This window comes from Heptranchias perlo, chromosome X (genome assembly GCF_035084215.1).
Source record: "Heptranchias perlo isolate sHepPer1 chromosome X, sHepPer1.hap1, whole genome shotgun sequence".
Lineage (NCBI taxonomy): Eukaryota > Metazoa > Chordata > Chondrichthyes > Hexanchiformes > Hexanchidae > Heptranchias > Heptranchias perlo.
This window is the reverse complement of record NC_090370.1, coordinates 952,591-978,683: the sequence shown is the minus strand read 5'-3', so window position 1 is coordinate 978,683 and position 26,093 is coordinate 952,591. Positions and strand designations below refer to the sequence as shown.

Sequence of the window (26,093 nt, the reverse complement as noted above, 5' to 3'; positions counted from 1 at the left end):
TATTGGGGGGATGGATTGGGGGATTGGATTGGGGTGAGGATAGTTTAGGATCTCTCCTGGGCGTTTAGTGATTTCTCGTTCTGTTCACAGCTCAGGAACAGTTTGAACTGGTTTGCGAGTCTGGATGATGAAGGAGAGGAGCAGCCAGCGGATCAGAGCAAGCAGTGCAAGTAGGTGGGAACAGGAGCTCATTAACCAGTCACTGTTCACCAATCTCACCCAGCAATGGGTAGGAGCACGGTCTGGTGTGGTACCAGCCAGCACAGAAAGAACTTGTATCTCTACAGCCCCTTTCACCACCTCATTGGTTTTACAGCCAATGGAGTACTTTTTTTTTGAAGTGAGGTCACTGTTGTAATGTGGGGAAACACGGCAGACAATTTGCGCACAGCAAGATCCCACAAACAGCAATGTGATAAATGACCAGATAATCTGTTTTTTCTTTAGTGATGTCGGTTGAGGGATAAATATCGGCCCCAGGACACCGGGGAGAACTCCCCCCCTGCTCTTCCTCGAAATAGTGGCCGTGGGATCTTTTATGTCCACCTGAGAGGGGCAGACGGGGCCTCGGTTTAATGTCTCATCCGAAACACGGCACCTCCGACAGTGCGGCGCTCCTCAGTCCTGGCCCTCTGAATTGCAGCGCTCCCTCAGTACTGACCCCTCCGACAGTGCGGCGCTCCCTCAGTACTGACCCTCCGACAGTGCGGCGCTCCCTCAGTACTGACCCTCCGACAGTGCGGCGCTCCCCTCAGTACTGACCCTCTGACAGTGCAGCGCTCCCTCAGTACTGACCTCCGACAGTGCGGCGCTCCCTCAGTACTGACCCTCCAACAGTGCGGCGCTCCCTCGGTACTGACCCTCCGACAGTGCAGCGGCTCCCCTCGGTACTGACCCTCCGACAGTGCAGCGCTCCCCTCAGTACTGACCCTCTGACAGTGCAGCGCTCCCTCAGTACTGACCCTCCGACAGTGCGGCGCTCCCTCAGTACTGACCCTCCGACAGTGCAGCGCTCCCTCAGTACTGACCCTCCGACAGTGCAGCGCTCCCTCAGTACTGACCCTCCGACAGTGCGGCGCTCCCTCAGTACTGACCCTCCGACAGTGCGGCGCTCCCTCGGTACTGACCCTCCGACAATGCGGCGCTCCCTCAGTACTGACCCTCCCACAGTGCAGTGCTCCCTCAGTACCGACCCTCCGACAGTGCGGCGCTCCCTTGAGACTGACCCTCCCACAGTGCGGCGTTCCCTCGGTACTGACCCTCCGACAGTGCGGCGCTCCCTCAGTACTGACCCTCCGACAGTGCAGGCGCTCCCTCGGTACTGACCCTCCGACAGTGCGGCGCGCTCCCTCGGTACTGACCCTCCGACAGTGCGGCGCTCCCTCGGTACTGACCCTCCGACAGTGCGGCGCTCCCTCAGTACTGGCCCTCCGACAGTGCGGCGCTCCCTCGGGTACTGACCCTCCGACAGTGCGGCGCTCCCTCGGTACTGACCCTCCGACAGTGCGGCGCTCCTCAGTACTGACCCTCCGACAGTGCGGCGCTCCCTCAGTACTGACCCTCCGACAGTGCAGCGCTCCCTCGGGTACTGCCTCTGGGACTAGATTACAGGCTTGAGTCCCTGCAGTCGGGCTCAAACCCACGACCTTCTGCCTCAGAGGCGAGAGAGAGAGAGAGTGCTAACCTTCTCCCTTCGCTCCCACCATTGGCGGCCGTGCCTTCAGCTGCCCGGGGCCCCGAGCTCTGGAATTCCCTCCCTAAACCTCTCCGCCTCTCTCTCTCTCCTCCTTTAAGACGCTCCTTAAAACCCGCCTCTTTGACCGAGCTTTTGGTCACCTGCCCCTAATACCTCCTCAGGTGTCTCGGTGTCAGTGTTTGTCTGATTTTACGCTCCTGTGAAGCGCCTCTGGGGGACGTTTTACTCCGTTCGAGGCTCTGTGTCTGAACACAAGATGTTAATTGTTTACCCGGAAGGAAGGGGAGTGGCCGCTCGCTCGCTGCTGTTATTCGCTGACTCTTCCTTCTGCCCTCCTGTGCCCTCCCACCCCCCCCCACCCCCCTGCAGTTACTTACCAGATACACCGACCTGACCATTCACACCTCCGACTGCTGTTACCTGTGGGGATCCTGCGTACGGACCATTATCGCTGCCCTGGGAGGAGGACTGCGGGTGTCAAGGGAGCGTGTCCTGGTGCAGCTCAATTCGGCTGGGGGTGAGTACAGGGCGGAGTGCCCCCCCCCGACCCCGGTCGGAGCTTGAGGATGGGATGGAGGGCCACATAGTTTGACTTACAGGAGAGGTTAGACAGACTGGGACTTTTTTCCCCTGGAGAGTAGGAGGTTAAGGGGTGATCTTATAGAAGTCTATAAATAATGAGGGTGGGCATAGATAAGGTAGATAGTCAAAATCTTTTCCCAAAGGTAGGGGAGTCTATAACGAGGGGGCATAGATTTAAGGTGAGAGGGGAGAGATACAAAAGGGTCCAGAGGGGCAATTTTTTCACTCAAAGGGTGGTGAGTGTCTGGAACGAGCTGCCAGAGGCAGTAGTAGAGGCGGGTACAATTTTGTCTTTTAAAAAGCATTTGGACAGTTACATGGGTAAGATGGGTACAGAGGGATATGGGCCAAGTGCAGGCAATTGGGACTAGCTAAGTGGTATAAACTGGGCGACATGGACATGTTGGGCCGAAGGGCCTGTTTCCATGTTGTAAGTTCTATGATTCTATGATTCTATACCCGAGTTTGCCGATGACGCAAAGAGAGGCAGCGTTAACGTGAGAAACAGGGGAAGTGGGAGCAGGAGTCTGCCACTCCGCTGTTCAATCGGATCGTGGCCGATCTTCGACCTCAACTCCACTCTCCCCCCCCCCCCCCCCCGATCCCCGTATCCCTCGATTTCCCCCGCGAGTCCAAAAATCCATCGATCTCAGTCTTGAATATACTCAACGAGTCAGCATCCACAGCCCTCTGGGGGTAGAGAATTCCAAAGACTCACCACCCTCTGAGTGAAGAAATTCCTCCTCATCTCAATCCCGAATGTCCGACCCCTTATCCTGAGACTACGCCCCCTAGTTCTGGACTCTCCAGCCAGGGGGAAACAGCCTCTCGGCATCTACCCTGTCGAGCAGCGTAGATGGAAACGTAAAATTACAGAGAGATAGGTCGTGCCTGACAAACCTGATTGAATTTTTTGAAGAGGTGACTAAAGTAGTGGACAGGGGAATGTCAATGGATGTTATTTATGTGGACTTCCAGAAGGCATTTGATAAGGTCCCACATGAGAGAATGTTAGCTAAGATGGAAGCCCATGGAATTGAGAGAAAAGTACGGACTTGGTTAGGAAGTTGGCTGAGCGAAAGGCGACAGAGAGTAGGGATAATGGGAAGGTGCTCACATTGGCAGGATGTGACTAGTGGAGTCCCGCAGGGATCTGTCTTGGGGCCTCAATTATTCACAATATTTATTAACGACTTAGATGAAGGCATAGAAAGTCTCATATCTAAGTTTGCCGATGACACAAAGATTGGTGGCATTGTAAGCAGTGTAGATGAAAACATAAAATTACAAAGGGATAGTGATAGATTAGGTGAATGGGCAAAACTGTGGCAAATGGAATTCAATGTAGACAAATGTGAGGTCATCCACTTTGGACCAAAAAAGGATAGAACAGGGTACTTTCTAAATGGTAAAAAGTTAAAAACAGTGGATGTCCAAAGGGACCTAGGGGTTCAGGTACATCGATCATTGAAGTGTCATGAACAGGTGCAGAAAATAATCAATAAGACTAATGGAATGCTGGCCTTTCTATCTCGAGGACTGGAGTACAAGGGGGGCAGAAGTTATGCTGCAGCTATACAAAACCCTGGTTAGACCGCACCTGGAGTACTGTGAGCAGTTCTGGGCACCGCACCTTCGGAAGGACATATTGGCCTTGGAGGGAGTGCAGCGTAGGTTTACTAGAATGATACCCGGACTTCAAGGGTTAAGTTACGAGGAGAGATTACACAAATTGGGGTTGTATTCTCTGGAGTTTCGAAGGTTAAGGGGTGATCTGATCGAAGTTTATAAGATATTAAGGGGAACAGATAGGGTGGATAGAGAGAAACTATTTCCGCTGGTTGGGGATTCTAGGAGTAGGGGGCACAGTCTAAAAATTAGAGCCAGACCTTTCAGGAGCGAGATTAGAAAACATTTCCACACACAAAGGGTGGTAGAAGTTTGGAACTCTCTTCCGCAAATGGCAATTGATACTAGCTCGATTGCTAAATTTAAATCTGAGATAGATAGCTTTTTGGCAACCAAAGGTATTAAGGGATATGGGCCAAAGGCAGGTATATGGAGTTAGATCACAGATCAGCCATGATCTTATCAAATGGCGGAGCAGGCACGAGGGGCTGAATGGCCTCCTCCTGTTTTCTGCGTTCCTATCGCGTCTGCGCGGCCGATGTTCCGGGAGGCGGGCATCGCCCGTGACGACGCCACCTCGAGCCCCCGAGGAATCTCGGGACGGCGGGGAGGAATCGCAAACCCCCCCCCCTCCACCCGAGCAGGGTGGGCCCGCCCCTCCCCTTCCCCCCTCCCTTGACCTTTGCGCCTGAGGGATCGGCGTCGCCTGGGCGCAAAGGTCAAGGGAGCTTGGCTCCTCCCGTTTACGTCCAAATATATCGCGGTCAAAATATCTTCGGGCTGCTTCACACACAACGGATTGCGGCCACTCTTGCTCCGTGGTCAACATGGCAACACTTCAGCGCACAGCAAGATCCCACAGAGAGCGACGAGCCCAGTTATACGGGTTCTCTTTTTTTTAATCTGATGTTGGTCGAGGGATAAATATCGGCCCCCAGGACACCGGGGAGAACTCCCCCCACCCTGCTCTTCTTCGAAATAGTGGCCGTGGGATCTTTTACATCCACCCGAGAGGGGCAGACGGGGCCTCGGTTTAACGTCTCATCTGAAAGACGGCAACTCCGACAGTGCGGCGCTCCCTCAGTACTGACCCTCCGACAGTGCAGCGCTCCCTCAGTACTGACCCTCCGACAGTGCGGCGCTCCCTCAGTACTGACCCTCCGACAGTGCGGCGCTCCCTCAGTACTGACCCTCCGACAGTGCAGCGCTCCCTCAGTACTGACCCTCCGACAGTGCGGCGCTCCCTCAGTACCGACCCTCCGACAGTGCGGCGCTCCCTCAGTACTGACCCTCCGACAGTGCGGCGCTCCCTCAGTACTGACCCTCCGACAGTGCGGCGCTCCCTCAGTACTGACCCTCCGACAGTGCGGCGCTCCCTCAGTACTGACCCTCCGACAGTGCGGCGCTCCCTCAGTACTGACCCTCCGACAGTGCGGCGCTCCCTCAGTACCGACCCTCCGACAGTGCGGCGCTCCCTCAGTACTGACCCTCCGACAGTGCGGCGCTCCCTCAGTACTGACCCTCCGACAGTGCGGCGCTCCCTCAGTACTGACCCTCCGACAGTGCGGCGCTCCCTCAGTACTGACCCTCCGACAGTGCGGCGCTCCCTCAGTACCGACCCTCCGACAGTGCGGCGCTCCCTCAGTACTGACCCTACGACAGTGCAGCGCTCCCTCAGTACTGACCCTACGACAGTGCGGCGCTCCCTCAGTACTGACCCTCCGACAGTGCGGCGCTCCCTCAGTACTGACCCTCCGACAGTGCGGCGCTCCCTCAGTACCGACCCTCCGACAGTGCGGCGCTCCCTCAGTACCGACCCTCCGACAGTGCGGCGCTCCCTCAGTACCGACCCTCCGACAGTGCGGCGCTCCCTCAGTACCGACCCTCCGACAGTGCGGCGCTCCCTCAGTACTGACCCTACGACAGTGCAGCACTCCCTCAGTACTGACCCTCCGACAGTGCGGCGCTCCCTCAGTACTGACCCTACGACAGTGTGGCGCTCCCTCAGTACTGACCCTCCGACAGTGCGGCGCTCCCTCAGTACCGACCCTCCAACAGTGCGGCGCTCCCTCAGTACCGACCCTCCGACAGTGCGGCGCTCCCTCAGTACCGACCCTCCGACAGTGCGGCGCTCCCTCAGTACCGACCCTCCGACAGTGCGGCGCTCCCTCAGTACCGACCCTCCGACAGTGCGGCGCTCCCTCAGTACCGACCCTCCGACAGTGCGGCGCTCCCTCAGCACTGACCCTCCGACAGTGCGGCGCTCCCTCAGTACTGACCCTCCGACAGTGCGGCGCTCCCTCAGTACTGACCCTCCGACAGTGCGGCGCTCCCTCAGCACCGACCCTCCGACAGTGCGGCGCTCCCTCAGTACCGACCCTCCGACAGTGCGGCGCTCCCTCAGTACTGACCCTCCGACAGTGCGGCGCTCCCTCAGTACCGACCCTCCGACAGTGCGGCGCTCCCTCAGTACCGACCCTCCGACAGTGCGGCGCTCCCTCAGCACTGACCCTCCGACAGTGCGGCGCCCCCTCAGTACTGACCCTCCGACAGGGCGGCGCTCCCTCAGTACTGACCCTCCGACAGTGCGGCGCTCCCTCCGTACTGACCCTCTGACAGTGCGGCGCTCCCTCAGTACCGACCCTCCGACAGTGCGGCGCTCCCTCAGTACCGACCCTCCGACAGTGCGGCGCTCCCTCAGTACTGACCCTCCGACAGTGCGGCGCTCCCTCAGTACTGACCCTCCGACAGTGCGGCGCTCCCTCAGTACTGACCCTCCGACAGTGCGGCGCTCCCTCAGTACTGACCCTCCGACAGTGCGGCGCTCCCTCAGTACCGACCCTCCGACAGTGCGGCGCTCCCTCAGTACCGACCCTCCGACAGTGCGGCGCTCCCTCAGTACTGACCCTCCGACAGTGCGGCGCTCCCTCAGTACCGACCCTCCGACAGTGCGGCGCTCCCTCAGTACCGACCCTCCGACAGTGCGGCGCTCCCTCAGTACCGACCCTCCGACAGTGCGGCGCTCCCTCAGTACTGACCCTCCGACAGGGCGGCGCTCCCTCAGTACCGACCCTCCGACAGTGCGGCGCTCCCTCAGTACCGACCCTCCGACAGTGCGGCGCTCCCTCAGTACCGACCCTCCGACAGTGCGGCGCTCCCTCAGCACTGACCCTCCGACAGTGCGGCGCTCCCTCAGTACTGACCCTCCGACAGGGCGGCGCTCCCTCAGTACTGACCCTCCGACAGTGCGGCGCTCCCTCAGTACTGACCCTCCGACAGTGCGGCGCTCCCTCCGTACTGACCCTCTGACAGTGCGGCGCTCCCTCAGTACTGACCCTCCGACAGTGCGGCGCTCCCTCAGTACTGACCCTCCGATAGTGCAGCGCTCCCTCAGTACTGCCCCTCCGACAGTGCGGCGCTCCCTCAGTACTGACCCTCCGACAGTGCGGCGCTCCCTCAGTACGGACCCTCCGACAGTGCGGCGCTCCCTCAGTACCGACCCTCCGACAGTGCGGCGCTCCCTCAGTACCGACCCTCCGACAGTGCGGCGCTCCCTCAGTACCGACCCTCCGACAGTGCGGCGCTCCCTCAGCACCGACCCTCCGACAGTGCGGCGCTCCCTCAGCACCGACCCTCCGACAGTGCGGCGCTCCCTCAGTACCGACCCTCCGACAGTGCGGCGCTCCCTCAGTACTGACCCTCCGACAGTGCGGCGCTCCCTCAGTACTGACCCTCCGACAGGGCGGCGCTCCCTCAGTACTGACCCTCCGACAGTGCGGCGCTCCCTCCGTACTGACCCTCCGACAGTGCGGCGCTCCCTCCGTACTGACCCTCTGACAGTGCGGCGCTCCCTCAGTACCGACCCTCCGACAGTGCGGCGCTCCCTCCGTACTGACCCTCTGACAGTGCGGCGCTCCCTCAGTACTGACCCTCCGACAGTGCGGCGCTCCCTCAGTACTGACCCTCCGACAGGGCGGCGCTCCCTCAGTACTGACCCTCCGACAGTGCGGCGCTCCCTCCGTACTGACCCTCTGACAGTGCGGCGCTCCCTCAGTACTGACCCTCCGACAGTGCGGCACTCCCTCAGTACTGACCCTCCGACAGTGCGGCGCTCCCTCAGTACTGACCCTCCGACAGGGCGGCGCTCCCTCCGTACTGGCACTGAGGGTGTTTGGAGTGTCGGTCTGAGCGGCAGGTCTGATCCCACGTCTGGGAATGAGTTTGGATCGTCTGGTCGACCTGCCAACCGTCTGCTTCTCTTTCAGACCAGGTGGAGCTGGGTCCTGACGATAGTTCTGTCTACACCTCACTGGGACTCAACGAGAGGCTTTACTTTTGCACCAGGGACGAGAAGAGAACACTGGTAAACATCTCGCTCATCGATTGCACGCTCGCCCGACCCGGAGTCACACTCGCCCGGCCCGGCGTCACGCTCGCCCGACCCGGCGTCACGCTCGCCCGACCCGGCGTCACGCTCGCCCGGCCCGGCGTCACGCTCGCCCGGCCCGGCGTCACGCTCGCCCGACCCGGAGTCACGCTCGCCCGACCCGGAGTCACGCTCGCCCGACCCGGCGTCACGCTCGCCCGACCCGGCGTCACGCTCGCCCGGCCCGGAGTCACACTCGCCCGGCCCGGAGTCACACTCGCCCGGCCCGGAGTCACACTCGCCCGACCCAGAGTCACACTCGCCCGACCCAGAGTCACACTCGCCCAGTCCGCGTCACACTCGCCCGGTCCGGCGTCACACTCGCCCGGTCCGGCGTCACACTCGCCCGGTTCCGACGTCACACTCGCCCGGTCCGACGTCACACTCGCCCGGTTCCGACGTCACACTCGCCCGACCCGGCGTCACACTCGCCCGACCCGGCGTCACACTCGCCCGATCCGGAGTCACACTCGCCCGGCCCGGAGTCACACTCGCCCGGCCCGGAGTCACACTCGCCCGGCCCGGAGTCACACTCGCCCGGCCCGGAGTCACACTCGCCCGGCCCGGAGTCACACTCGCCCAGTCCGCGTCACACTCGCCCGACCCGGAGTCACACTCGCCCGACCCGGAGTCACACTCGCCCGACCCGGAGTCACACTCGCCCAGTTCGCGTCACACTCGCCCGACCCGGAGTCACACTCGCCCGGTCCGGCGTCACACTCGCCCGGTCCGGCGTCACACTCGCCCGGTCCGGCGTCACACTCGCCCGGTCCGGCGTCACACTCGCCCGGTCCGGCGTCACACTCGCCCGGTCCGGCGTCACACTCGCCCGGTCCGGCGTCACACTCGCCCGGTCCGGCGTCACACTCGCCCGGTCCGGCGTCACACTCGCCCGGTCCGGCGTCACACTCGCCCGGTCCGGCGTCACACTCGCCCGGTCCGGAGTCACACTCGCCCGGCCCGGAGTCACACTCGCCCGGCCCGGAGTCACACTCGCCCGGCCCGGAGTCACACTCGCCCGGCCCGGAGTCACACTCGCCCGGCCTGGAGTCACACTCGCCCGGTCCGGCGTCACACTCGCCCGGCCCGGAGTCACACTCGCCCGACTCGGCGTCACACTCGCCCGGCCCGGAGTCACACTCGCCCGGCCCGGAGTCACACTCGCCCGGCCCGGAGTCACACTCGCCCGATCCGGAGTCACACTCGCCCGATCCGGAGTCACACTCGCCCGGCCCGGAGTCACACTCGCCCGGCCCGGAGTCATACTCGCCCGACTCGGCATCACACTCGCCCGGCCCGGAGTCACACTCGCCCGACCCGTCGTCACACTCACCCGGTCCGACGTCCTTCTCTGTCCCCCCTCCCCAGTCCGCGATCTTGTTGTCCCTGTAACGTCTCCCACTGACGGGCTCCATTCTTCCTGCGGGAGGCCCCCGGGGTGTCCATCGATTTAACGAGCTGCCGCCTTTCCTCAGGTCCCCCACGCGGAGCACCGGTGCCCGACCAGAGGCACCTTGGCTGCCCTCGAAGCCATCAGTTCCAAGGATTTGGCCCAGCACCTGACCGATTATGACTGGCACCTGTTCCGTTCAGTCCACGAGGTAAGGTTGGGTCATAAACGGAGAACGGGCCCCTCCCTCACCGCTCGACGCTCAACCCTCCTTGTCCGAGACGAACGCCCCGGGTTCCATCCCCCCGAAGTGGGTGCTCGGACAGCAGAACGGAGCTGGGCAGGCAGGAAGGGGCCGTAACGTTGATCGCAGTGCCCCTTGGCCGGAGGAGAGGGGAGGGGAGGGGCAGGAGGGGTGACCAGTGTTCCCTCTCCCGTTTGCGACACGGCTTGCGGAGCGGGTGACTCCCGTCTCCGCGTCAGCAGGTCGGGGGTTCGAGCCCCCCCACTCCAGAGGCTTGAACACTTAATCCAGGCCGACGCTCCCAGCGCAGCACTGAGGGAGCGCCGCGCTGTCGGAGGGTCGGTACCGAGGGAGCGCCGCGCTGTCGGAGGGTCGGTACCGAGGGAGCGCCGCGCTGTCGGAGGGTCGGTACTGAGGGAGCGCCGCACTGTCGGAGGGTCCGTACTGAGGGAGCGCCGCGCTGTCGGAGGGTCAGTACTGAGGGAGCGCCGCGCTGTCGGAGGGTCAGTACTGAGGGAGCGCCGCGCTGTCGGAGGGTCAGTACTGAGGGAGCGCCGCGCTGTCGGAGGGTCAGTACTGAGGGAGCGCCGCGCTGTCGGAGGGTCAGTACTGAGGGAGCGCCGCACTGTCGGAGGGTCAGTACTGAGGGAGCGCCGCACTGTCGGAGGGTCGGTACTGAGGGAGCGGTGCACTGTCGGAGGGTCAGTACTGTGGGAGCGCCGCACTGTCGGAGGGTCGGTACTGAGGGAGCGCCGCACTGTCGGAGGGTCAGTACTGTGGGAGCGCCGCACTGTCGGAGGGTCAGTACTGAGGGAGCGCCGCACTGTCGGAGGGTCAGTACTGTGGGAGCGCCGCACTGTCGGAGGGTCAGTACTGAGGGAGCGCCGCACTGTCGGAGGGTCAGTACTGAGGGAGCTCTGCACTGTCGGAGGGTCAGTACTGAGGGAGCGCCGCACTGTCGGAGGGTCAGTACTGAGGGAGCGCCGCACTGTCGGAGGGTCAGTACTGAGGGAGCGCCGCACTGTCGGAGGGTCAGTACTGTGGGAGCGCCGCACTGTCGGAGGGTCGGTACTGAGGGAGCGCCGCACTGTCGGAGGGTCAGTACTGAGGGAGCGCCGCACTGTCGGAGGGTCGGTACTGAGGGAGCGCCGCACTGTCGGAGGTGCCGTCTTTCGGATGAGACGTTAAACCGAGGCCCCGTCTGCCCCTCTCGGGTGGATGTAAAAGATCCCACGGCCACCATTTTGAAGAAGAGCAGGGGGGAGTTCTCCCCGGTGTCCTGGGGGCCGATATTTATCCCTCAACCAACATCACTAATATGTAGATGATCTGGTCATTTCTCACATCGCTGTTTGTGGGATCTTGCTGTGCTCAAATTGTCTGCCGCGTTTCCTACATTACAACAGTGACCGCACTTCAAAAAAAAAGTACTTCATTGTCTGTGAAGCTTTGGGACGTCCTGAGGTGGTGAAAGGGGCTGTGGAAATGTATTTATTTATTTATTTCCTTCCTTCCTCTCTTCCTTTCTCACTTTTTTCCTCCTCTCTTTCTCTCTCGCTTTCCTCTTCTCCTTCTCTCTCTTTTTCCCCTTTTCTTTCCTCCTCCCTTTCTCTCTATTTCTCTCCCTTTTTCCCCCTTCTCTTCCCCCTCTGTCTTTCCCCCCTCTCTCTTTCACTCTCTCTTTCCCCCTGTTCCCCCTTTCCTCCTCTCTCCCTCTCTTTCCTAATCTCTCACCCCCTCTCTTTCCCCCTCACTTTCCTCCCGTCTCCCTCTCTCTTTCCCCCTTTCTCTCTTTCCTCTCTCTCCCCCATCTCTTTCCTCCTCTCGCTCTCTCTTTCTCCCTCTCTTTCCGAATCTCTCACCGCCTCTCTTTCTCCCTCTCTCTCTCTCTCTCTCTCTTTCCCCCTCTCTTTCTCTCTCTGTCTTTCCCCCTCTCTCTCTCTCTCTTTCCCCCTCTCTTTCTCTCTCTCTTTCCTCCTCTCTTTCTCTCTCTCTTTCCCCCTCTCCCCCTCTCTTTCTCTCTCTGTCTTTCCCCCTCTCTCTCTCTGTCTTTCCCCCTCTCTTTCCGCCTCTCTCTTTCTCGCTCTCTTTCCCCCTCTCCCCCTCTCTTTCTTTCCCCCTCTCCCCCTCTCTTTCTTTCCCCCTCTCTCCCCCTCTCTTTCTTTCCCCCTCTCTCTCCCTCTCTTTCTTTCCCCCTCTCTCTCCCTCTCTTTCTTTCCCCCTCTCTCTCCCTCTCTCTCTTTCCCCCTCTCTCTTTCCCCCTCTCTCTTTCCCCCTCTCTCTTTCCCCCTCTCTCTTTCCCCCTCTCTCTTTCCCCCTCTCTCTTTCCCCCTCTCTCTTTCCCCCTCTCTCTTTCCCCCTCTCTCTTTCCCCCTCTCTTTCCCCCTCTCTCTCTCTTTCCCCCTCTCTTTCTCCCTCTCTTTCCCCCTCTCTTTCTCCCTCTCTTTCCCCCTCTCTTTCCCCCTCTCTTTCCCCCTCTCTTTCCCCCTCTCTCTCTCTTTCCCCCTCTCTCTCTCTTTCCCCCTCTCTCTCTCTTTCCCCCTCTCTCTCTCTTTCCCCCTCTCTTTCTCTCTCTCTCTTTCCCCCTCTCTTTCTCTCTCTCTCTTTCCCCCTCTCTTTCTCTCTCTCTCTTTCCCCCTCTCTTTCTCTCTCTCTCTTTCCCCCTCTCCTTCTCCCTCTCCTTCTCCCTCTCCTTCTCCCTCTCACTCTTTCTCCCTCTCTTGTAACCTACGTCTCGTTCCACTCTCCCCCGACCCTCCCTGTCCCCACCACGGCCTCCCCCCTCTCTCCCTCTCCGCAGATCGAGCTGATCTACTACAGCTTCGGGAAGCCATTCCCCACGGTCGGAACAACAGCCAACCTACAGAGGTACCTGCGTCGTTTCAACGAGATACAGTTCTGGGCGGTGAGCGAGATCTGCCTATGCGCAGACCTGGGCAAACGGGCACTGCTCCTCAAGAAGCTGATTAAGACTGCGGCCTAGTAAGTACAGGGTGGTGGTCAGGGGTACCGGGAGGGGAGAGGGGAGTGGGGAGCAGCCTTCCCTGGGAGTGTTTGATGGGACAGTGTAGAGGGAGCTTTACTCTGTATCTAACCCTGTACCTGACCCTGGGAGTGTTTGATGGGACAGTGTAGAGGGAGCTTTACTCTGTATCTAACCCTGTACCTGCCCTGGGAGTGTTTGATGGGACAGTGTAGAGGGAGCTTTACTCTGTATCTAACCCTATACCTGACCCTGGGAGTGTTTGATGGGACAGTGTAGAGGGAGCTTTACTCTGTATCTAACCCTGTACCTGACCTGGGAGTGTTTGATGGTACACTGTAGAGGGAGCTTTACTCTGTATCTAACCCTGTACCGACCCTGGGAGTGTTTGATGAGACAGTGTAGAGGGAGCTTTACTCTGTATCTAACCCTGTACCTGACCCTGGGAGTGTTTGATGGGACAGTGTAGAGGGAGCTTTACTCTGTATCTAACCCTGTACCTGCCCTGGGAGTGTTTGATGGGACAGTGTCGAGGGAGCTTTACTCTGTATCTAACCCTGTACCTGCCCTGGGAGTGTTTGATGGGACAGTGTAGAGGGAGCTTTACTCTGTATCTAACCCTGTACCTGCCCTGGGAGTGTTTGATGGGACAGTGTAGAGGGAGCTTTACTCTGTATTTAACCCTGTACCTGCCCTGGGAGTGTTTGATGGGACAGTGTAGAGGGAACTTTACTCTGTATCTAACCCTGTACCTGCCCTGGGAGTGTTTGATGGGACAGTGTAGAGGGAGCTTTACTCTGTATCGAACCCTGTACCTGCCCTGGGAGTGTTTGACGGGACAGTGTGGAGGGAGCTTTACTCTGTATCTAACCCGTGTTTCTGGTTTTTGGTTCCTCTCTGTTTTGCAGCTGTAAAGAACAGAAGAACATGAATAGTTTCTTTGCCATAATGTTCGGACTCAGTAATAGTGCAGTGAGCAGGCTGAGCCATACCTGGGAGGTGAGTGTTTTTATGCTCACTGTTCTAATACAGAGAGTAACCAAGATCAGACAGAGCCCCGTCTAATCGAGCGGACTCTTCACAAACCACAGAGACGCCGGCTAACTATGGAACAGAATGAATTTTGTTGCTTCTGTACAATGTCGGCCCCTCCTCGCTGGTCCGTGGTGATTAGAGCATCGCAGCCGAGCACCGATCCTGTACTCAATCTCACACACACACTGACACACTCATTCACACACACACACATTCATGTATGTGTTTGTTTACTGTATGTATGTCAGTGTGTGTGTGTGTGTGTGTGTGTGTGTCTTTCTGTGTGTGTGTGTCTTTCTGTGTGTGTGTTTCTGTATGTATGTCAGTGTGTGTGTGTGTGTTTGTATGTTTCTGTATGTATGTCAGTGTGTGTGTGTTTCTATATGTGTCAGTGCATGTGTTTGTATGTTTCGGTGTGTGTGTGTGTGTTTCTGTATGTATGTCTGTGTGTGTGTGTTTGTATGTTTCGGTGTGTGTGTGTGTTTCTGTATGTATGTCTGTGTGTGTGTGTTTGTATGTTTCTGTATGTATGTCAGCGTGTGTGTGTTTCTATATGTGTCAGTGCATGTGTTTGTATGTTTCGGTGTGTGTGTGTGTGTGTGTGTGTGTTTCTGTCTGTATGTCTGTGTGTGTGTTTGTATGTTTCGGTGTGTGTGTGTGTTTCTGTATGTATGTCTGTGTGTGTGTGTTTGTATGTTTCTGTATGTATGTCAGTGTGTGTGTGTTTCTATATGTGTCAGTGCATGTGTTTGTATGTTTCGGTGTGTGTGTGTGTGTGTGTTTCTGTCTGTATGTCTGTGTGTGTGTGTTTGTATGTTTCGGTGTGTGTGTGTGTTTCTGTATGTATGTCTGTGTGTGTGTGTTTCTATATGTGTCAGTGCATGTGTTTGTATGTTTCGGTGTGTGTGTGTGTGTGTGTGTGTGTTTCTGTCTGTATGTCTGTGTGTGTGTTTGTATGTTTCGGTGTGTGTGTGTGTTTCTGTATGTATGTCTGTGTGTGTGTGTTTGTATGTTTCTGTATGTATGTCAGTGTGTGTGTGTTTCTATATGTGTCAGTGCATGTGTTTGTATGTTTCGGTGTGTGTGTGTGTGTGTGTTTCTGTCTGTATGTCTGTGTGTGTGTGTTTGTATGTTTCGGTGTGTGTGTGTGTTTCTGTCTGTATGTCTGTGTGTGTGTGTTTGTATGTTTCGGTGTGTGTGTGTGTTTCTGTATGTATGTCTGTGTGTGTGTGTTTCTATATGTGTCAGTGCATGTGTTTGTATGTTTCGGTGTGTGTGTGTGTGTGTGTTTCTGTCTGTATGTGTGTGTGTGTGTGTGTTTGTATGTTTCGGTGTGTGTGTGTGTTTCTGTATGTATGTCTGTGTGTGTGTGTTTGTATGTGTCAGTGCATGTGTTTGTATGTTTCTGTATGTGTCAGTGTGTGTGTTTCTGTATGTGTGTGTGTATGTGTCTCTCTGTGTATATGTCAGTGTGTGTGTATGTGTTTCTGTATGTGTGTCAGTGTCTCTCTGTGTATATGTCAGTGTATGTGTGGATATACGTGTGAATGTGTGTGTCTGTATCTGTTTCTCTGTGTATGTGTGAGTGTGCGAGTGTGTGTGTGTGTGTGTGTGTGCATGCGAGTGTGTGCGTGCAAGTGCGTGCGTGCGAGCGGACAACGAGGATATGAATCAGGCTGATCTCTGTGACGATTCCCACAGTTGAATAGCCAGGGCTCCCCCGTCCTGGGTGAGGTACCGGTGGGCCTGTGGAACACGTACACATCTGCACACCAACCCCCCACACGCTGCCCCCCTCCAGTGAGGGGTCAGTGAGTTGGGGGAGAGCAGCGGGGGGGGGTGGGGGTGCAGGGAGGGGGAGAGCGGGGCACCCGGGGAAGAACGAAACGTTTTAATTTGAGAACTTCCCGAACTTTGCTCATTTCACAGAGGATCCCCAGCAAAACCAGGCGAATGTACCAGGCGTCCGAGCGGCTGATGGTGAGTTTGGCGGAGAGCGGAGCTCGTTTCGGGAGTGGGGGAGGCCATTCGGCCCATCGTGCCTGTGCTGGGTCTTTGAAAGAGCTGTCCAATTGGTCCCACTGTCTTCCCCCCGCCCCCGACTCCCTCCCCAATAGCCCCGCAAATCTTTCCTTTCCGAGTAAAACTTCCTTTTAAAGACTGAACGGGTTGGGGGCCCGTTTCTCTGGAAAAGAGAAGGCTGAGGGGTGACCCCGATTGAGGTCTTTAAAAATTATGAAGGGGTTCGATAGGGTAGACGGAGAGAAGATGTCTCCACTTGTGATGACTCACCTCCTGACCCCCCCAAAGCCTTTCCGCCATCTACAAGGCACAAGTCAGGAGTGTGATGGAATACTCTCCACTTGCCTGGATGAGTGCAGCTCCAACAACACCCAAGAAGCTCGACACCATCCAGGACAAAGCAGCCCGCTTGATTGGCACCCCATCCACCACCCTAAACATTCACTCCCTTCACCACCGGCGCACAGTGGCTGCAGTGTGGACCATCCACAGGATGCACTGCAGCAACTCGCCAAGGCTTCTTCGTCAGCACCTCCCAAACCCGCGACCTCTACCACCTAGAAGGACAAGGGCAGCAGGCACATGGGGAACAGCACCACCTGCACGTTCCCCTCCGAGTCACACACCATCCCGACTTGGAAATATATCGGCCGTTCCTTCATCGTCGCTGGGTCAAAATCCTGGAACTCCCTTCCTAACAGCACTGTGGGAGAACCGTCACCACACGGACTGCAGCGGTTCAAGAAGGCGGCTCACCACCACCTTCTCAAGGGGCAATTAGGGATGGGCAATAAATGCCGGCCTCGCCAGCGACGCCCACATCCCATGAACGAATAATGAAAAAATCTTGAGAGGGGAGACCAGAACTGGGGGGCCATAAATATAAGATCGTCACTAATAAATCCAATCGGGAATTCAGGAGACACTTCTTCACCCAGAGAGCGGTGAGAATGTGGAACTCGCTCCCACATGGAGTGGTCGAGGGGAATAGCGGAGATGGATTTAAGGGGAAGCCGGATAAACACATGAGGGAGAAAGGACAAGAAGGATATGGTGACAGGGTGAGATGGAGTAGGGAGGGAGGAGGCTCGTGTGGAGCATAAACACCAGCACGGACCAGCAAGTCCCACACTGGGCTGAGATGGGTGAACTCAGCATTGCCCTGGGATGGAGGCTGAGGAGGGGAGGAGGACGTCATTTTGACTCCCTGCATTTTTTTCTTCCTTTCAGGATCCATCCAGGAACCACAGGGTGTACAGACTGGCCGTGAGCAAGTTCAGTGGCCCATTCCTCCCATTCATGCCTCTGCTACTCAAAGGTGGGTCACACTGTCCCCATCAAACACTCCAAGGGCAGGTACAGGGTTAGATACAGAGTAAAGCTCCCTCTACACTGTCCCCATCAAACACTCCCAGGGCAGGTACAGGGTTAGATACAGAGTAAAGCTCCCTCTACACTGTCCCATCAAACACTCCCAGGGCAGGTACAGGGTTAGATACAGAGTAAAGCTCCCTCTACACTGTCCCATCAAACACTCCCAGGGCAGGTACAGGGTTAGATACAGAGTAAAGCTCCCTCTACACTGTCCCATCAAACACTCCCAGGGCAGGTACAGGGTGAGATACAGAGTAAAGCTCCCTCTACACTGTCCCATCAAACACTCCCAGGGCAGGTACAGGGTTAGATACAGAGTAAAGCTCCCTCTACACTATCCCATCAAACACTCCCAGGGTCAGGTACAGGGTTAGATACAGAGTAAAGCTCCCTCTGCACTGTCCCATCAAACACTCCCAGGGTCAGGTACAGGGTTAGATACAGAGTAAAGCTCCCTCTACACTGTCCCATCAAACACTCCCTGGGGCAGGTACAGGGTTAGATACAGAGTAAAGCTCCCTCTACACTGTCCCATCAAACACTCCCAGGGCAGGTACAGGGTTAGATACAGAGTAAAGCTCCCTCTACACTGTCCCCATCAAACACTCCCAGGGCAGGTCCAGGGTTAGATACAGAGTAAAGCTCCCTCTACACTATCCCATCAAACACTCCCAGGGCAGGTACAGGGTTAGATACAGAGTAAAGCTCCCTCTACACTGTCCCATCAAACACTCCCAGGGTCAGGTACAGGGTTAGATACAGAGTAAAGCTCCCTCTGCACTGTCCCATCAAACACTCCCAGGGTCAGGTACAGGGTTAGATACAGAGTAAAGCTCCCTCTACACTGTCCCATCAAACACTCCCTGGGGCAGGTACAGGGTTAGATACAGAGTAAAGCTCCCTCTACACTGTCCCATCAAACACTCCCAGGGCAGGTACAGGGTTAGATACAGAGTAAAGCTCCCTCTACACTGTCCCATCAAACACTCCCAGGGCAGGTACAGGGTTAGATACAGAGTAAAGCTCCCTCTACACTGTCCCCATCAAACACTCCCAGGGCAGGTCCAGGGTTAGATACAGAGTAAAGCTCCCTCTACACTATCCCATCAAACACTCCCAGGGCAGGTACAGGGTTAGATACAGAGTAAAGCTCCCTCTACACTGTCCCATCAAACACTCCCAGGGCAGGTACAGAGTTAGATACAGAGTAAAGCTCCCTCCACACTGTCCCCATCAAACACTCCCAGGGCAGGTACAGGGTTAGATACAGAGTAAAGCTCCCTCTACACTGTCCCGTCAAACACTCCCAGGGCAGGTACAGGGTTCGATACAGAGTAAAGCTCCCTCTACACTGTCCCGTCAAACACTCCCAGGGCAGGTACAGGGTGAGATACAGAGTAAAGCTCCCTCTACACTGTCCCGTCAAACACTCCCAGTGCTGCACTGTCGGAGGGTCAGTACTGAGGTAGCGCCGCACTGTCGGAGGGTCAGTGCTGAGGGAGCGCCGCACTGTCGGAGGGTCAGTACTGAGGGAGCGCCGCACTGTCGGAGGGTCGGTACTGAGGGAGCGCTGCACTGTCGGAGGGTCGGTACTGAGGGAGCGCCGCACTGTCGGAGGGTCGGTACTGAGGGAGCGCCGCACTGTCGGAGGGGCAGTACTGAGGGAGCGCCGCACTGTCGGAGGGTCAGTACTGAGGGAGCGCCGCACTGTCGGAGGGTCAGTACCGAGGGAGCGCCGCACTGTCGGAGGGTCAGTACTGAGGGAGCGCCGCACTGTCGGAGGGTCAGTACTGAGGGAGCGCCGCACTGTCGGAGGTGCCGTCTTTCGGATGAGACGTTAAACCGAGGCCCCGACTGCCCCTCTCGGGTGGATGTAAAAGATCCCACGGCCACTATTTCGAAGAAGAGCAGGGGGGAGTTCTCCCCGGTGTCCTGGGGGCCGATATTTATCCCTCAACCAACATCACTAACAAAACAGATTATCTGGTCATTTATCAGATCGCTGTTTGTGGGATCTTGCTGTGCGCAAATCGTCTGCCGCGTCTCCTAGGTTACAACAGCGACCGCACTTCAAAAAAAAAAAGGCGCTTCATTGGCTGTGAAGCGGTTTGGTGGAAGACGCCGGGTAAATTAAAGTTTGTACTTTCTCCCACCTGCTCTGGTCGATACTGAGGATGCGACCTGGAGCGGGGACGTGCGGGTCTTTAATCTGATGCACCTGTCCTTTCCTTTGTTCATTTGCAGATATGACGTTTATCCAGGAAGGCAATAAAACGTTCGTTAATAATCTCGTGAACTTTGAAAAGCTGGTGAGTGGTTTACCAGAACGGTACCGGGGATGAGGGACTTCAGTTATGCGGAGAGACCGGAGAAGCTGGGATTGTTCTCCTTAGAGCAGAGAAGGTTAAGGGGGGAGATTTAATAGAGGTGATCAAAATCACGAGGGGGTTTTGATCGAGTCGATGGGGAGAGACTGTTTCCAACTGGCAGGAGGTTCGGTAACCAGAGGACACAGGTTTAAGATAATTGGGGAAAGAACCAGAGGGGGGGGGAGATGAAGAGAATGTTTTTTTACGCAGCGAGTTGTTCTGATCTGGAACGCGCTGCCTGAAAGGGCGGTGGGAGCAGATTCAATAATAACTTTCAAAAGGGGAATTGGATAAATACTCGAAGGGGAAAAAACGTGCAGGGGAAAGAGATGGGAGAGGGGAGTGAAATGTGAGGTTATGCACTTTGGCAGGAAAAATCAGAGAGCAAGTTATTATCTTAATGGCGAGAAACTGGAAAGTACTGCAGTACAAAGGGATCTGGGGGTCCGAGTGCAAGAAAATCAAAAAGTTAGTATGCAGGTGCAGCAGGTGATCAAGAAGGCCAACGGAATGTTGGCTTTTATTGCTAGGGGGATAGAATATAAAAACAGGGAGGTATTGCTGCAGTTATATAAGGTATTGGTGAGACCGCACCTGGAATACTGCATACAGTTTTGGTCTCCGTACTTAAGAAAAGACATACTTGCTCTCGAGGCAGTACAAAGAAGGTTCACTCGGTTAATCCCGGGGATGAGGGGGCGGACATATGAGGAAAGGTTGAGTAGATTGGGACTCTACTCATTGGAGTTCAGAAGAATGAGAGGCGATCTTATTGAAACATCTCAGATTGTGAAGGGGCTCGATCGGGTGGATGCGGTAAGGATGTTCCCAAGGATGGGTGAAACTAGAACGAGGGGGCATAATCTTAGAATAAGGGGCTGCTCTTTCAAAACTGAGATGAGGAGAAACTTCTTCACTCAGAGGGTGGTAGGTCTGTGGAATTTGCTGCCCCAGGAAGCTACATCATTAAATAAATTTAAAACAGAAATAGACAGTTTCCTAGAAGTAAAGGGAATTAGGGGTTACGGGGAGCGGGCAGGAAATTGGACATGAATTTAGATTTGAGGTTAGGATCAGATCAGCCATGATCTTATTGAATGGCGGAGCAGGCTCGAGGGGCCGATTGGCCTCCTCCTGGCTCCTATTTCTTATGCTCTTATGAGTGGGATTAAATTGGACAGCTCTTTCAAAGAGCCAGCACAGGCCCGATGGGCTGAATAGCCTCCTGCCGTAGTGCACGATTCTGTGATACAGGGGTGCGGGTGGTTGTGTGCGGCGGTGGGCCTGTCACCGGACTAATAATCCAGGGATCGCCAGTTCAAATCCCGCCAGGGCAGTTTGCGAACTTGGAGTCACTGATAGCGCTTTGGGACGTCCCGGGAAGGCGGATATATTAAACGACGACTTGCCCCTGATCCGAAAACCTCTCACGTCCTTACTTTGTTCACCCAGCGAATGGCAGCTCGAGCGGTGAACGTGATGCGACAATGCAGGAGCAATTCTCTCCGTGAGTACGCCTTATCTACGATCTCGTTCCGTCTGCAGCGCAGGGAGCGGCAGAACGGTACCCTGGCCTTAAGAGGGTTAATTCACGAGAAATAGACAGTTTCCTCGAAGTAAAAGGGAATTAGGGGTTACGGGGAGCGGGCAGGAAATTGGACCTGAATTTAGATTTGAGGTTAGGATCAGATCGGCCGCGATCTTATCGAATGGCGGAGCAGGCTCGAGGGTTTGGAGGTTTGGCTTTGGGGCGGGGGTGATCGAATTGAATAAAGAGATTCCAATGGGGTCGATAGAGAGAAACTATTTCCTCTGGTGGGGGGAGTCCAGAACAAGGGGGTGCAGAACCTTAAAATCAGAGCCGGGCCGTTCAGGGGGTGATGTCGGGAAGCACTTCTTCACACAAAGGGGGAGTGGGAATCTGGAACTCTCTCCCCCCAAAAAAGCTGGGGGTCAATTGGAGCTTTCAAGATCGGAGATCGATAGATTTTTGTTGGGGATTAAGGGTGAGGGAACCAAGGAGGGTAAATGGGGTTAAGATAAAGATCAGTAATGATCTAATCGAATGGCGGAACAGGCTCGAGGGGCTGAATGGCCTCCCCGTTCCTAAAAACGGGCTCGAGGGGCTGAATGGCCTGCCCCTGTTCCTATACAACAGGCTTGAGGGGCTGAATGGGCCTCCCCCTGTTCCTGTATAACAGGCTCGAGGGGCTGAATGGCCTCCCCCTGTTCCTGTATAACAGGCTCGAGGGGCTGAATGGCCTGCCCCTGTTCCTATACAACAGGCTTGAGGGGCTGAATGGGCCTCCCCGTTCCTAAAAACGGGCTCGAGGGGCTGAATGGCCTGCCCCTGTTCCTATACAACAGGCTTGAGGGGCTGAATGGCCTGCCCCTGTTCCTATACAACAGGCTCGAGGGGCTGAATGGCCTGCCCCTGTTCCTATACAACAGGCTCGAGGGGCTGAATGGCCTCCCCGATGTTCCTGTCCTCCTAAGAACCCAACTGGTTTCACTTAACGTCCCTTTCCGGGGGGGAAGGAAACCCACCGCCCTCACCCGGTCTGGGCCTACACGTGACTCCAGTCCCCCAACACCGACGCGGTCGACTCTTAACTGGCCCCCCAACCCCCGCTCGCGGCTCGGCGGGGATCAAGAAGGGGGCTCACCTCCACCTTCTCGAGGGGGGCAAACTAAAGAGGGTTGGGCTGTCTTGCCAGCGACGCCCGCGTCCCCAGAAGGGAGGACGAGAGACCGCGCGGGGGACGTCTTACTCCGTTGTCGCGACGGTCCCATCGCCTTTGCGGACGGGCGGGTCGGACGGGCTGCGTCATACGTGACTGTTTTTTCCCCCCCCACGACCTCGTGAGACGAAACGACCCCCCTACCAACGTCTGGTCCCCTTTCCAGCAGCGGCAGTCCGCTCAGAAGTTGACGTTGGATGCACTTCCCGTCGACACCAAGTTGGCCCGTCTCTCGAACGGTGAGTGTTGCGTTTACTGGATATCTGGCTCGTCTTTGCTCCAAACCGCGCACCCCCGTAACCCCCGACCCGTCCTCCCTCCCTCCCTCCCCGCATCCCTCTCCTGAGGCATCAGCCGCGGCCCCGCCGGGTATCTCTCCCCTCGGCGATCCCGGTGCCCGTAACGAGGGAGCGCCGCGCCGTCGGAGGGGGCGGTACCGAGGGAGCGCCGCGCCGTCGGAGGGGCGGGTACCGAGGGAGCGCCGCGCCGTCGGAGGGTCGGTACCGAGGGAGCGCCGCGCCGTCGGAGGGTCGGTACCGAGGGGAGCGCTGCACTGTCGGAGGGTCGGTACCGAGGGAGCGCCGCACTGTCGGAGGGTCGGTACCGAGGGAGCGCCGCACGGTCGGAGGGGGTCGGTACCGAGGGAGCGCCGCGCCGTCGGAGGGTCGGTACCGAGGGAGCGCCGCACGGTCGGAGGGGTCGGTACCGAGGGAGCGCCGCGCCATCGGAGGGTCGGTACCGAGGGAGCGCCGCACGGTCGGAGGTTGTCGGTACCGAGGGAGCGCCGCGCCGCGCCGTCGGAGGGGTCGGTACCGAGGGAGCGCCGCACAGTCGGAGGTGTCGGTACCGAGGGAGCGCCGCGCCGTCGGAGGGTCGGTACCGAGGGAGCGCCGCACGGTCGGAGGTGTCGGTACCGAGGGAGCGCCGCGCCGTCGGAGGGTCGGTACCGAGGGAGCGCCGCACTGTCGGAGGGTCGGTACTGAGGGAGCGCCGCACTGTCGGAGGGTCGGTACTGAGGGAGCGCTGCACTGTCGGAGGTTGCCGTTCTTTCGGATGAGACGTTAAACCGAGGCCCCGTCTGCCCCTCTCAGGTGGACGTAAAAGATCCCGCGGCCACTATTTCGGAGAAGAGCGGGGGGGGGGGGGGGGGGGGGGAGTTCTCCCCGGTGTCCTGGGGGCCGATATTTACCCCTCGACCAACATCGCTAAAGAACGAACAGATCATCTGGTCGTTTCCCACATCGCCGTTTGTGGGATCTTGCTGTGCGCAAAGTGCGTTTCCTACATTACAAACAGTGACCGCACTTCATTGGCCGTAGAGCGCTTTGAGACGTCCTGAGGCCACGAAAGACACGAGAAATTCAAGTTCTTTCTTTGGAGATCCTGGCCGCGTTACGTTCCCAGGACCAGCGACCAAACATCGGCTCCCGGGTCCTGGGAACGCCTCCATTTTAAAATTCTCCGTCCTCCTGTTCAAATCCCCTCCGTGGCCTCCTCGCTCCCTCCCTCCCCTCCCTCCCTCCCTATCTCTGTAACCTCCTCCTCCAGCCCCCTACGACCCTCCCAGATCTCTGCGCTCCTCCAATTCCGGCCCCCTCGTCCGTCCGTCCGTCCCCCCCGATTCCCATCGCTCCCGCCGTTGGCGGCCGCGCCTTCAGCCGCCCGGGCCCCGAGCTCCGGAATTCCCTCCCTCGACCTCTCCCTCCTTTAAGACGCTCCTTAAAAAAACCTACCTCTTTGACCGAGCTTTTCGGTCACCTGTCCCCAACTTGCGCTCGTGCGACGCGCCTCGGGGGGTGTTTTTTTTTTGGACGTTGTGGGCGGTGGTGTTGGGATCTCACTGTGCTGATAACGATGCCAATTCTCCCTTTGAAGCCTCCGACCGCTCGGTGTCCACGAGGAGCCCACAGGCGGTGCGGCGCTACGTGCAACGCCTCAAGGCCATCGACAACCAGAGGATTCTGTCCCAGCTCTCCAGGGAGCTGGAGCCTTAGCGGGGACCAAGCTTGGAGGGTCTCGGCGTCCTCCTCACCCTCCCTCGGGCCCAGCGCGGTCGCCGCAAACGTTAACGGATGACGTGACGCTCGGCGAAAGGAACTCAACGCGGCTGGCGGTGACCGACCGACGCACGCGTCCGGAAGGTTCTGCCAGGGCAAACTTTTCCGACTCCCCACCCCGCCGTAAACTGCCCCTCCTGGTCGGCAGGAGGGTTTTGGCGGCCATCGATTGAGGCCCTGAGTGCGAGGGGGTTGGGAGAAATGGGGAGGGAGGGGAAGAAGAGGAGGGGGGATGGAGGGGGTGAGGGGGAGGGAGGGGAAAAGAGAGAGAAGGGGGAGGCAGGGGGAAAAGAGAGAGAAGGGGGAGGGAGGGGGAAAAGAGAGAGAAGGGGAAGGAGGGGGAAGAGAGAGAAGGGGGAAGGAGGGGGAAAAGAGAGAAGGGGGAGGGAGGGGGAAAAGAGAGAAGGGGGAGGGAGGGGGAAAAGAGAGAAGGGGAGGGAGGGGGAAAAGAGAGAAGGGGAGGGAGGGGGAAAAGAGAGAAGGGGGAGGGAGGGGGAAAAGAGAGAAGGGGGAGGGAGGGGGAAAAGAGAGAAGGGGGAAGGAGGGGGAAAGAGAGAGAAGGGGAAGGAGGGGGAAAAGAGAGAAGGGGGAAGGAGGGGGAAAGAGAGAGAAGGGGAAACGGGGGGGGGAAGAGAGAGAAGGGGGAAACGGGGGGAAAGAGGGAGAAGGGGAAACGGGGGGGGAAAGAGAGAGAAGGGGAAACGAGGGGGAAAGAGAGAGAAGGGGAAACGAGGGGGAAAGAGAGAGAAGGGGAAACGAGGGGGGGAAAGAGAGAGAAGGGGAAACGGGGGGGGAAAGAGAGAGAAGGGGAAACGGGGGGGAAAGAGAGAGAAGGGGAAACGGGGGGGAAAGAGAGAGAAGGGGAAACGGGGGGGAAAGAGAGAGAAGGAGGAAACGGGGGGGAAAGAGAGAGAAGGGGGAAACGGGGGGGAAGAGAGAGAAGGGAAACGGGGGGGAAGAGAGAGAAGGGGAACGGGGGGGGAAAGAGAGAGAAGGGGAAACGGGGGGGGGAAAGAGAGAGAAGGGGAAACGGGGGGGAAAGAGAGAGAAGGGGAAACGGGGGGGAAAGAGAGAGAAGGGAAACGGGGGGGAAAGATGAGAGAAGGGGAAACGGGGGGGAAAGAGAGAGAAGGGAAACGGGGGGGAAAGAGAGAGAAGGGGAAGCGGGGGGGAAGAGAGAGAAGGGGAAACGGGGGGAAAGAGAGAGAAGGGGAAACGGGGGGGAAAGAGAGAGAAGGGGAAACGGGGGGAAAGAGAGAGAAGGGGAAACGGGGGGGGAAAGAGAGAGAAGGGGAAGCGGGGGGGAAGAGAGAGAGAGGGGAAGCGGGGGGGAAGAGAGAGAGAAGGGGAAGCGGGGGGGAAGAGAGAGAGAAGGGGAAGCGGGGGGGAGAGAGAGAGAAGGGGAAGCGGGGGGAGAGAGAGAGAAGGGGAAGCGGGGGGGAAGAGAGAGAGAAGGGGAAGTGGGGGGGGAAGAGAGAGAGAAGGGGAAGTGGGGGGGAAGAGAGAGAGAAGGGGAAGCGGGTGGGGAGGGAGAGAGAGAAGGGG

The 26,093-nt window shown here is 57.8% G+C and overlaps 1 protein-coding gene across 1 annotated transcript in view; it reads left to right on the top strand.

Moving 5' to 3' along the window:
* LOC137306878 (rap guanine nucleotide exchange factor 3-like) overlaps positions 1-24,740 on the top strand; it is a 63,408-nt gene extending 38,668 nt beyond the window's left edge. Inside the window, exons 8-18 of the mRNA XM_067976267.1 lie at positions 2,066-2,213; positions 8,173-8,270; positions 9,809-9,934; positions 12,768-12,949; positions 13,859-13,949; positions 15,915-15,965; positions 17,238-17,325; positions 19,626-19,690; positions 21,203-21,333; positions 22,468-22,730; positions 24,367-24,740. Of these exons, the coding sequence (XP_067832368.1) occupies positions 2,066-2,213; positions 8,173-8,270; positions 9,809-9,934; positions 12,768-12,949; positions 13,859-13,949; positions 15,915-15,965; positions 17,238-17,325; positions 19,626-19,690; positions 21,203-21,333; positions 22,468-22,730; positions 24,367-24,485 (1,362 nt within the window). The 3' untranslated portion in view covers positions 24,486-24,740. The remainder of the gene's footprint in view (positions 1-2,065; positions 2,214-8,172; positions 8,271-9,808; positions 9,935-12,767; positions 12,950-13,858; positions 13,950-15,914; positions 15,966-17,237; positions 17,326-19,625; positions 19,691-21,202; positions 21,334-22,467; positions 22,731-24,366) is intronic.
* Positions 24,741-26,093: the final 1,353 nt, after the last annotated feature.